The sequence below is a fragment of the Elgaria multicarinata genome, chromosome 14 (assembly GCF_023053635.1).
Source record: "Elgaria multicarinata webbii isolate HBS135686 ecotype San Diego chromosome 14, rElgMul1.1.pri, whole genome shotgun sequence".
In the NCBI taxonomy this organism is placed as follows: Eukaryota; Metazoa; Chordata; class Lepidosauria; order Squamata; family Anguidae; genus Elgaria; species Elgaria multicarinata.
The window spans coordinates 29,852,383-29,863,768 of NC_086184.1; the positions used below are offsets into that span (position 1 = coordinate 29,852,383).

The 11,386-nt window shown below is 48.7% G+C and overlaps 2 protein-coding genes across 4 annotated transcripts in view; both read right to left on the minus strand.

Annotated features, from left to right (window-relative positions):
* Nucleotides 1-10,009, minus strand: part of TMEM170A (transmembrane protein 170A) — a 382,399-nt gene extending 372,390 nt beyond the window's left edge. For 2 of the 3 annotated variants that reach the window (XR_010026142.1, XR_010026143.1), the window contains exons 1-3: nucleotides 9,855-10,009; nucleotides 6,111-6,281; nucleotides 3,723-4,260 (exon numbers count right to left, since the gene is read on the minus strand). Coding sequence is in view for 1 of the 3 variants with exons in the window: in XM_063141375.1 (XP_062997445.1) it covers nucleotides 4,130-4,260; nucleotides 6,111-6,281; nucleotides 9,855-9,993 (441 nt within the window). In the remaining 2 variants the exon portion in view is untranslated. Of the gene's footprint in view, nucleotides 1-1,053; nucleotides 4,261-6,110; nucleotides 6,282-9,854 lie in introns of those variants that run through there. The other variant, XM_063141375.1, reaches the window with a different exon arrangement.
* Nucleotides 1-11,386, minus strand: part of COQ9 (coenzyme Q9) — a 198,304-nt gene that overhangs the window by 67,916 nt on the left and 119,002 nt on the right. The gene's annotated exons all lie outside the window — the stretch shown is intronic.

An 11,386-nucleotide genomic window follows, 5' to 3' on the forward strand; every position in this document is an offset into this window, starting at 1 on the left:
AGTACTTGCGCACTCCAGAAACCCAGTCGGTTGGGCTTTGTAACCTGCACAAGTCTTCCGTCTGGCCTCATAAGCCATATATATATAAAACCACTGGGGAAGCAAGATGGCGACACGCTGTGCAGCGAAACGCCGGGATGATAAACATGGAGAACAGCTGGGGCTTAATGGAAGAGGCCCGGCTTCGCCTGCAGAAGGCCCCAGCGTTCAATCCCCAGCACCTCCAGGTGGAGCTGGGAGGGACCCCTGACCGAGACCCAAGGAAGACACTGCCGGTCAATACAGACAACAGTGAGCTAGAGCAGGCATGCAGAGCGTTAGGCCCGGGGCCAAATGCAACCCACCTGGGGGTCCTGATCTGGCCCTCCCATTGGTCCCACCGCCTGGTTTTTCAAGGCTTTCCTGGCTTTGTGCAGCCTTTTCCCCATTCTGAAAGGTTGGAATGCCACTCCTAAGGCTTAGGTGGCAGCAGGAAGTTTAAGATAAACTAGGCTGGCGTTTTTCTGGCCGCCCCTTCCGCCTTCAGGCCTGCCCACTGCTGCAACCCAGCCCCCAAGGGCTTGTCCAAAATGATATTTGGCCTGGGGGCTCAAAGGCGTCCTGCTCCCCGGAGTTAGAGGGACCAGTGGTCTGGCTCTGGGTAAGGCAGCTTTCCACATTCATATGTGCTGAAACAAAGGCTTCCGGTCCTTGTAATAAGTCACTTGCGATTGCTTGTGACCCCCAGGGTAAGAGTGAGTAAGTACAGAATCTTGGACAGAGCCACAGACAGGACGTATTTCCATAGGAGCTGCACCTATTATCACCTTTGGAAGGATTGAGTGACGCTGAACCCTCTAATACAGCCTTCCTCAACCTGGGGCGCTCCAGATGTGTTGGACTACAACTCTGGCTGGGGCATTCTGGGAGATGCAGTCCAACACATCTGGAGCGCCCCAGGTTGAGGAAGGCTGCTCTAATAGGACGATTAGCGATCCAGAAGAGGCCAATTTCCCGGTGCCTGTTGACAGCCACAAACAAGTCCTCCCACTACAAAAGACAAACCGCCCCTCGTTCACAAAGATCTGTAGATTTTATTAGCGAAAATACCAACGCGAGAATCAGCGGAGTCAGTAGAAAAATAAAAACGGACTAGCAGCCGTCCCGTTGCCCTTGCATACAAAGTTTTGTTCACATTTGCCGCAGCAGGTCGTGGAATACAAAGGTTGCAGAGGAGAGTTCGTTCAACCGCCACCCTTAAATAAACCTCCCCCCTTAGTGGAATTCGTCATTCAGGAAACCGCCCCTTCGCAGTCACAGTAGCCGCCTTCTTATGCAAGCATCAACATTTGGTAAATGGTTTGGTAATAGGACGTCCTATCCTGCTATTTTGTTTGGACTGGTAAAAGTGGGATCCTGGGAGCTTTCTCAAATTTGACGAAGGCCCCGTTTCCTTATCGTGGGGTTACACATCAATTTGTTCTCACCGATAAGCTACTTGGCTAAGACCTGGCGTGGGGGGCTTGTGGCCCACAAATAGTTTGGCTGACAACTGCCTAGCCGGTGTAGCTAATGGCGAAGGATGTAGGCTGAACCATCTGGAGGACCGTCACTTGCCCAACCCTGCCTTAAGCTGATGGGGAAGGCCCTTGATGTCCACTCAGGCTGTGGTCGGAACATGTAGGGGGAGGTCAACAACAGATTTGATCGTGGAGTGGGAGGAGGGGAAAAGGGGAGGAAAATTACCCCCTCCCCACCCTTGACTGGCTCAACAAGGAGTTAAAAAATCAAGCAATACCAAAATCAAAGAACAGAAGGGCAAAAAAAGAAAAGAAAAGAAAAAAAGAGACAACATTTTCTTGATCTGGGGAAGGTAAAAGTACAGCTATAAAGTGCCCCACCAACCCCAAGGCGTGGGAAGCCACAGCCAAGCAGCCGGAGATATGATGATGATGAAAACCGGAGCATCCAACCAGTTTGTCCTGATTGTCGCGTGTAAACAGGCAGCCTCTTCCTAACTGTTTCTCCGCTGCCACATTTTCAGCCGAAGCTATTCACAACGTCTGGGCGTTTACTGTTTGGGGGGTGGTTGTACAAAAAGATACATTTCACTAAGAGGAAGTTGGGTCTGATCTTTTAAAAGCCTATCAAAGCACAACATTCAGAGCCAATTTCAATATTTAGGGAAGCTTCACTCCAGAATGCACATGGGGGTGTTGGGGGCTTGTTGTTTCAAAGCACCCCACAACAAAGCTTCACTAGGTGGGCATTTCGATCCAGGGCTGGGTGAGAGATCCCCCATGTCCAGAATGGAGAAGTTGAGATGTTTTAAAAGAAGCAATTCCCAGTTTTGTATTCAGAGGGTGGAATCCAATGACGCACACGTGAACTCTCTCCCTCTCGCCTCACCTGTGCATCCCCAAAAATCTGCTTCAGAGGGTACCCTGACCTCCAGAGCACATTTTGAGTATAAATTGCCTCCTCCCAGTTCCATTAATGAAAGCAATTGCATTGGCAATGGATTCCGCCATGGGAGTCCACAGTCCCATGAGAGATTTGCGCCACGTCTCCCAACCACCCCACCATCCCCCAAAAAACATCTGAACTGACTCCGTCATGGCCTCAAGAGTGAGCATTTCAGGGTTCTGCTTTCTCTGGCAGGCAGCCAGAGGCAGCATTTCTAACTTCCCACAGAGCAGGTCAGCAGTCTGCCCAGGGTGGCACTTGAGGAGGGGCAACAGGGCTGACGAGGGTTGCAAGATTGGTCCCCGGAGGAGGGGCGAATCGCCCAGGCACTTGTAGGGTTTCCAAAAGTCCTCAGCGGGGAGCTCTGTCTGCAGAACAATTCGTGCTTCTGTACACACACATGATTAAAAATACAGGCCTAACATAGATATACAAATAGATTTTGCGACAAACAAGGTTTAAGACTACGGATGATCACATCACTCCTCACACAGGACAAGCGTCCGATATATTTCACAGGGAATTTGCACGATCGAACAAGAGTGGGCCTTATTTATGAGGGAGGATCCTGCCGTTCATGGCGTTTACTGTATTTTGCCCAACTTCCTTGCAGACAAAGGGCACAGTGACCACCAGCAAGTTTCAATGGAACGGCACTTCAAATCCATCCCACATCTATGAGGTAGCAATGGAAAACTGTCCTTTTTGCTTGGTCTTTGCTGCAATCCAAACACAGCGCTAAGTAGAATCCGAAACGTCACTCGCCAGGAAGCGCCTTCTCCGACGTGATCACTTTTACAGCTTCTGATTCACATTCTCCCCTACAGAAAGGGTTAAGTCCGTTAAAGTGCATCTCCCTTGCAGGAATCCGACTCGACGTTGACAGTGCTTCCGTGGAACCATCCTAGGATGGAACCCGTCAAGGATATTTTCAGGGAATTTAAGACGGCCTCAGGATCGCATTTGTTCACGTAATTCAAACTCCCCCCAACCCATCAAAATAATAATAATAATAATAATAATAATAATAATAATAATAATAATAGTAATGATGATGATGATGAACAGAGGAACATCCAGCTTGGCACTTGAGGTTACAAAAGAATCTTACAAAACAGAAACATAGAATTGGCTTCAATTTCAGCCAGAGAGACTGAAAGTTTGTTCAACAGCAAAAGGGGAGGTGAATGCTTCCAGGCCAAGTGGCAGCGCTCCAGAAATATTTAAACATCCCCCCTACATCCACTTTTCTCTCTCACACACACAGATGCACACACCTCACTTGTATTGTTTGACTGTCAGAGAATCCAGCTATTCTGCTTCGCATGCGGTTAGAGAGCAACTGTGATTGAGCTAGCTCAGGCTTCCCCAACCTGGTGCCTTCCAGACGACTTGGATGGGGATGCTGAGAGTTGTCATCCAAACCATCTGGAAGGCACCAGGTTGGGAAGATTGAACTAGAATGATATGGATGCAGAACAGGCGCTTTCTTGGGGATCTTTGGCTTTCCAGAGACGACGGAGAGGAGAAAAACGTGCTTTGATCTGCTGGGAAGGTCTTCCGATCCGAGGCCTGTCTCACTTGCCCTTCGGCAGATCTCCCCGGAGGATTGCGCCCGTCGACCCCTTCGCCCCGAAATCCTGCACGATGCCGCTCTGTCCAGCTGGGCTTCCCAAGGCCGAGGCTAGAGAGTGGCTAAAACCCGTAAGTAGGAAATGATCACCACGCAGAAGGTCTGTCCCACGCCCAAAGCCAGGGCCGCAAGGGGAATCATCTTCTTCCCAGCGGCTCTGTAGACGCCAGCAATCGCAGCACCTGGGCAGGAGGGAGGAAGAGAGTGACCTTCGCACGCTGGTTGCTAACGTCTCATTGTCTCACACGACGATATACAACAACAAAGCCAAAGATCCACTTCCATGGACTTGTCTGACAGCTCAGGCCAGCGGTCACAAACGTAAAGCCGACAACCTGGATCAAACCAGGTTGGCATTTTTACTTTTACGTTTTTCAAACTCTGCTCTTCCTCCAAGGACCTCAGTGCAGCATATGTGCCCCCTGCCCCCGTTTTATGCTCCCAATGACCCTGAGAGGAAGGCTAGGCTGAGAGGGGGGGGGAAGATGTGTGTGTAACAGGCCCAAGGTCACCCACTGCGTCTCATGACCAAGGGTTGTACCCAAAGTTTGTCTATAACTTAAGACCATGAGAACATAAGAGCCCTGATGATGAATCAGACCGAAAGCCCATCTAGACCAGCACTCTGTTCATACAGTGGCCAACCAGCCATCAGCCAGGGACCATCAAAGCAGGATATGGTGCAACAGCACCCTCCTGCCCATGTTCCCCAGCAACTGGTGCACACAGGCTTACTGCCTCAAATACTGGAGATGGCACACAACCATCAAGGCTAGTAGCCATTGATAGCTTTCGCCTCCAGGAATTCATCCAACCGCCTTTGAAGGCCATCCACATTGGTGGCCATCACTACATCTTGTGGTCGTGAGTTCCATAATTTAACTATGCGCTGTGTGAAGAAGTCCTTCCTTTTATCTGTCCTGAATCTCCCACCAATAAGCTTCATGCGATGACCCCGTTTTCTAGTATTCTGGGGGAGGGAGAAAAATGTCTCCCTGTCCACATTCTGCACACCATGCATAATTGTGTACACCTCTACCATGTCTCCCCTTAGCCTCCTTTTCTCCAAGCTAAACAATCCCAGCTGCTGTGTCCTTCCTTGTGCTGTTTCTAGGCATTGATGCTTACTAAGGTTGGTGCTGTTCTATTTGGATGGGGGTGGGGGGCATTTGTCTTTGGAACATGAGAACATCAAAAACGCCCTGAGGCTAGATCAGACCGAGGGTCCAGCGCTCCGTTCACTCAGTGGCCAAGCAGCTGTCGACCAGGAAGCCACAAGCAGGACATGGTGCAACAGCACCCTCCCACCCAGGTTCCCCAGCAACTGGTGTATATAGGCTTACTTAAGTCTTGTCCATTTCAATGGGACTACTCTAAGTAGGATTAACACCGGATGCAACCCAAGGTGGGTAGGAGAGAGATTTTAAATGTGGATCATCCCAGCCCTGACATGTATGAATCCCAAAAGGGACATCCGAAAGCAGGGCGCGTCGCTGTAGTGATCGGCGGTTGTGAACCCTCAGCGTAGAGTCGCTGAGACAGAGGTCATCACTGAGCCTGGAGGTGGCACTTCTGGCTCTCAGAGACTGGAAGCCAGCGCTTGGTGGGAAAACCAGGACCGACAACCCAGCGTTGTGCGAAGTGAGGGTAGAGGGGGTTAGTTGCACGAGGGGGAAAATTGATGGGAGGGGAGCACTGAAGCCTGTGTCTTGCTTCTCGCTGACAGACATCTGGGATCAGAGCAGGGCTGAGTGGAAAGTCTCCCAGGGGAGGGTTTTCAGAAGACAACCTGCCTTTGGGGGACGGATCGAGCGCCCCCCCCCCCCCGGCCTGCCGTTTCTCTGCTGTAAACGCTCTCCCCCGGAGGCAAACACGGCACTGAGGAGCCCACGTTGCATGCCGGACATCCATCTGCACCCACAAAGACCCGGCCCGTCGCTTTGACCGTTCCTGGGCCGGCCCGCGAGGCAGGCGCTCGCCCCGGCAGCCTCCCCAGTGCCAAGCAGGGGGACGTCTCAAACAGCAAACCTACTTGTGAGGATCCCGGCGGCTATCGGCCCCACGACGCCCATCAACAGGATGCTCACCGACATGAACCGGCCGTATCTGTGCCGCCGGAGGGTGAAGAGCGCCAGCAGCCCGGCGGGGATGTGGAAAAAGAGGGAGGACACCACTGCCCACAGGAAGACGCCATACCACATTTCTGTTAGGAGAGAAGGCGAGAGAGGCTGAGAAACGGGGCCGCCGGTCACTTCCAGGAACAGGCCCACAGCGGCTGGTGGCTCCGGTTCCGACGGGGCAGAGATTCCATCCAGGGTTTTCATTACAACCAGCCGGAGGGCTAGAGGAGCTATCCAAAGTGCTGGGCCCGTTTGGGGGATCAGGTGCAGGACCTTGGACGGCTCCTCCAGCCTTCTGGTTGGTTGCAACTAAAACCCTGGATGGAATCTCCGCCCCACCAGCCTCCCCTGGACCCCCAGCCATGATCAAGCTCCCACTGCTCTGAGGCCTGTTCAAGGCCAGAGCACGGCTGGAGGGCATTACAAGCAACTGAGATTAGACGTGGCCCTAAAACTGCCTTATGGAAAAATACTACTTCTATCCCAAACATTAACAACAGCCTCCTTCCTTCCACACCATGAAACAGCCGTTATCTAGGGAAACCCAAAACCCCTAGACGTACTAAATGCAGTCATACTTTTACCACCACACTTAATTTGGCCAAAAGTCATCCCCCAAAAGTAATTAAAAGTGCAAGTCTACGTTACTATGTTTTACGACCAAGAAACTCTAAGAAACGTGTGCCAGAATTCTGTTTTCTCTTTCCCAGCACCATTTTGTGTTCCTCTCCTTTGCCATTTCCTATGTCTAGTATTCTGTTCTTAGAAAACACGGACACACATTGGATCCTTTGCTGTTTCCAAGCCTTTCAACTCCAGGTGGCTTGAAGGACCAGCTGGCCCAGAAAACAATTTGCCTGACCGGCTGGGCAAGGCTTAGGGTTCAACAAAGACTCCTCCAGAGATAAGTTGCTGTCCCAGGGCTTTGAGAGCTCAGCTGTAGAACCTTTTCCAGATCAGAGCTCAGCCCTGGAACGGTGAACCAGCCTGGTATGGAAAGGCAGAACAGAAACGTTTCAAACAAAGACAGCTCAGATGTTGACAATTATCATTGTGGGGAAAGGAAAATTTGGGATATAGAAAAAAATGAAAAGTTGACATGCAAGTTAAGAATACATAGAGGAACAATAAGAAAAGAGACACATTTAGGAAGTCAGTGTGGTGGCTAAAGTGTTGGGCTAGGAGTCAGGAGATCTGGGTTCTAGTCCCCACTCAGCCATGGAAGCCCACTGGGTGACCAGACACAGACTCTCAGACCAACCCACCTCACAGGGTTGTTGCTATGAGGATAAAATGGAGAGGAGGGGGATTATGTATGCCTCCTTGGGTTCCTTGGAGGAAAAAAGTTGGGATATAAATAAATGAAATAGGAAGGACTGGCAAAAACTTATAGACTACAAGAAAAAGGAATCGAACAGAATAACTTTGGCAAAAGGCTACAGAAATTTGTGGGACTCATGAAAAGTAGACGATTAATAAATGAAATGGAAATTTAGAATCCCACCCTAGATAAGAAAATGAAAGTTGTAAGAAAACTCTGTAATCAACCAAGTATGGGGAGGGAACAGAGAGGGATATGGAATAAGTACTAATGGGCGTAGTCTTCATTCAAATTCAACGTATCTTAATTTTGAAAACCCAATAAAAAGGAACTGCCTCTGAGCATTGACAGAATGCCTTCCTTTTACCACTGAGTAACCACAAGCAATCCCACGTCTGTATAACATTTTAAACTTGCGCAGAATGCTGGGACAACATTGGTTGTTTGGCGACCGTTCTGGAAAGTATCTATAGAATTTGGGACGGGTGGGCTGAAAAAACACCATCAACCAACTTAATAAAGAAGGCCTTTATCAGTTATTGTAAGATGTTATTAAACTTGGGAGATCTGTGGGAACAGCTGAGGAAGACCCCTCATCCGCTCGAAGTGGAGATGAGCAGGTTTCTGTAGACATAGCTGTTACGGTTGTTGTTAAAAGAGATTACACAGAACTGTCGAAGTTGTTGCCTGCGTATCTCAGGGCCAGATTAAGGCTGATGCCCTAAGCACAGCCCCATCATGGTGCCCCCTTGGCCCTTCCGTTGCTTAGCCGGCAAGACATTAAGACTCAGCAAGTGCTGAAGGTGAAATAAGACATTAAAAACTCAGTTTTCTTCAAGGCCATCCCCCACGTCGGAACACACAACGTTATTAAATATAAATGGTTTTTTTATTATATTTATATAACACTAAATAGCAGCAAGCAATATAAGCCAATTACTTACTTTATAACTAGGGCAACAGAAAAAAAATACAAATTTTCATCACTGTTTTATGCATTTTTTAATAAAACTGTTATAAGGGAGGAAACGCAAATGCAATACTCTATGGTGCCCTAAGCATGTGCTTATATTGCTTAAAGTAGGGTGACCCCATGAAAAGGAGGAGAGGGCTCCTGTATCTTTAACAGTTGTATTGAAAAGGGCATTTCAGCAGGTGTCATTTGTATATATGCAGAACCTGGTGAAATTCCCTCTTCATCACAACAGTTAAAGATGCAGGAGCTATACTAGAGTGACCAGATTTAAAAGAGGGCAGGGCTCCTGCAGCTTTAACTGGTGTGATGAAGAGGAAATTTCCCCAGGTTCCCCGTATATACAGTGGCATTACTATCATTATATGGAAATTTAAAGTGTAACAAAGAGACTAAAGAATTGATAACAAATTTGTTGACAGCAGCAAGGTTAATTATATCTAGGAACTGGAAGGTTCAAGGAGATTATCATATTGAAGAGTGGTATAAGGAAATTTAGGATATAGCTATTAATGATAAACTGACATGTAATATAAAGCTAAGAAAAGGCATAACAAATGTAAATGAATTTGTTGGAATTTGGAAACAGTTCCTAGAATATGTATTCTCTAAGGGGAGTGGAAAACCACCACCAGAAGAAACAATGAGATTTTGGAAGCAGGAATAGATCCCGAAGGGTGTTATGTTATGTTATGTTATGTTATGTGATTATGTAAAAATGAAAATTATAAATGTGGAATTGCAAGCAATTTATGTATTGATTTATGTGTTTTAATTAGTATTATGTTGTTGTATTTTAAGATGTGAAACCAATAAAAATTAATAATAATAAAAAAATAAATTTGGTCACTCTAGTATAGCTCCTGCAGCTTTAACTGTTGTGGTGAAGAAGGGATTTCATTAGGTTCCCCATATATACAAATGACACCTGCTGAAATCCCCTTTTCTATGCAACTGTTAAAGATACAGGAGCCCGGTCCTCCTTTCCATAGGGTCACCCTACTTATAGGTAAATCCCCGGCTGGCGTACCCGATACATCTGCTTTGGAACTCTGGCGGATTGTGTGCAATTGCACTTAATAGTATTTCTGTTACCACTTTGGCGACTCAGTGGCCCCAGATGCTCTTCTGTCGGTCTCTCACCCCAGGAGTGTTTTATGTTGCTGTCGCGATTGTCCTTTTTGTCTTGTCGGACTACAACTCCTAGCATCCCCACCCGGCGGCTGCCATGAGCCCACCCGGCCCAGCCGCTGGCCTCCACTTCCCTTCCTCGGGCAGCGCCCCTCTCACAAGTGGGTTCTGGCGGGAGGTGGCCCGAGCATGTACAGAGTGCAGAAAAACAAAACAAAACCCCACCCCTACCTGGGAAGTGGCAGAGTGCGGCGGCGCAGGCGGAGCCGGTGACGTTGCCCGAGCGCGGCACCAGGCGCAGGCTCAGGATCTGCTGCAGGAGCCCGCCCGCGTCGGACGGAGCCGAGCCGCTGCCGTCGCCTTCCGCCATGCCGTCGCCATCAACAGCCCTGTCTCCAGCGCCATAGAGTGGGGGCAGGGCCAGAGCGGCGCCCGGCTGGAACTTCCGGTGAACCTAGGAAAGACTTCTCTATGGGAGGTCCTCGACTTCGCCGGCGTCGCTCTAGGCTGACGCGTCTCTATGCTGAAATTCCTCTGACCTTGGTTATAGTAGGAAGGGGGAAGTCCTATGGAGGTTGTGGGCTCTTCCACACTAGAGGCCTTCAAGAGGCAGCTGGACAACCATCTGTCGGGGATGCTTTAGGGTGGATTCCTGCACTGAGCCTTGTAGGCCCCTTCCAACTCTGCTATTCTATAATTCAGACACATGTGACTTGTGTGTATCTATATAGATATGACCATTTATATCCGAAGAGATTATTTGTACAATTTGAACAAAATATTTGAGGAGCGTGTTCAGAGAAGGGCAACCAGGATGATCAGGGGCCTGGAAACAAAGCCCTATGAAGAGAGACTGAAAGAACTGGCCATGTTGAGCCTGGAGAAGAGAAGATGGAGGGGAGACATGAGAGCACTCTTGAAATACTTAAAAGGTTGTCACACAGAGGAGGGCCAGGATCTCTTCTCGATCCTCCCAGAGTGCAGGACACGGAATAACGGGCTCAAGTTAAAAGACGCCAGATTCCGGCTGGGCATCAGGAAAAACTTCCTGACTGTTCGAGCAGTATGACAATGGAATCAGTTAGCTAGGGAGGTTGTGGGCTCTCCCACACTAGAGGCCTTCAAGAGGCAGCTGGACAGCCCTCTGTCAGGGATGCTTTAAGGTGGATTCCTGTATTGAGCAGGGGGTTCGACTCCATGGCCTTGTAGGCCCCTTCCAACGCTTCTGTGATTCTATGAGGCATGCAGTAGTGTGTTGTTTTTTTAAAAGAATACATCTCAGTTAAACCATTTATTTATGCTTTGTTGTCCATTACTATTCCTATTCTTAATATTCTTATATTTAAAAAGCAGTTAAAAATTCTAGACCAATAAACTGTTTATTTAGCATGGATAAAGTCTCGGATTAACATTGAAGTATGGTCACGAAGAGTCGGAAGTGACTGAACGAATAAACAACAAATGGTGACTCTACATTTTTATCTCTACGTGTGGCAGAAAAGGGAAAACAGAGATTACGGGGGGCGGAGATGGAAGTGTCACGTGACTCGATGCAGGCCGCCCGCCCTTGTCGTCCTCCCTCCGCCCCATCATTCATTTTCTATTATTCAGGGCCGAGAAAGTGCAAGCCCGGAATTGTCACCCTCTTCACAGACTATAACTCCCATCATGCCTTTCGTCACCACCCCTGCCCACTACGCATGTCAGGAAATGTCGTAAGTCTTTACGCCGTAGAGTTAGAAGGATAAAGTTTCAAGGTGACA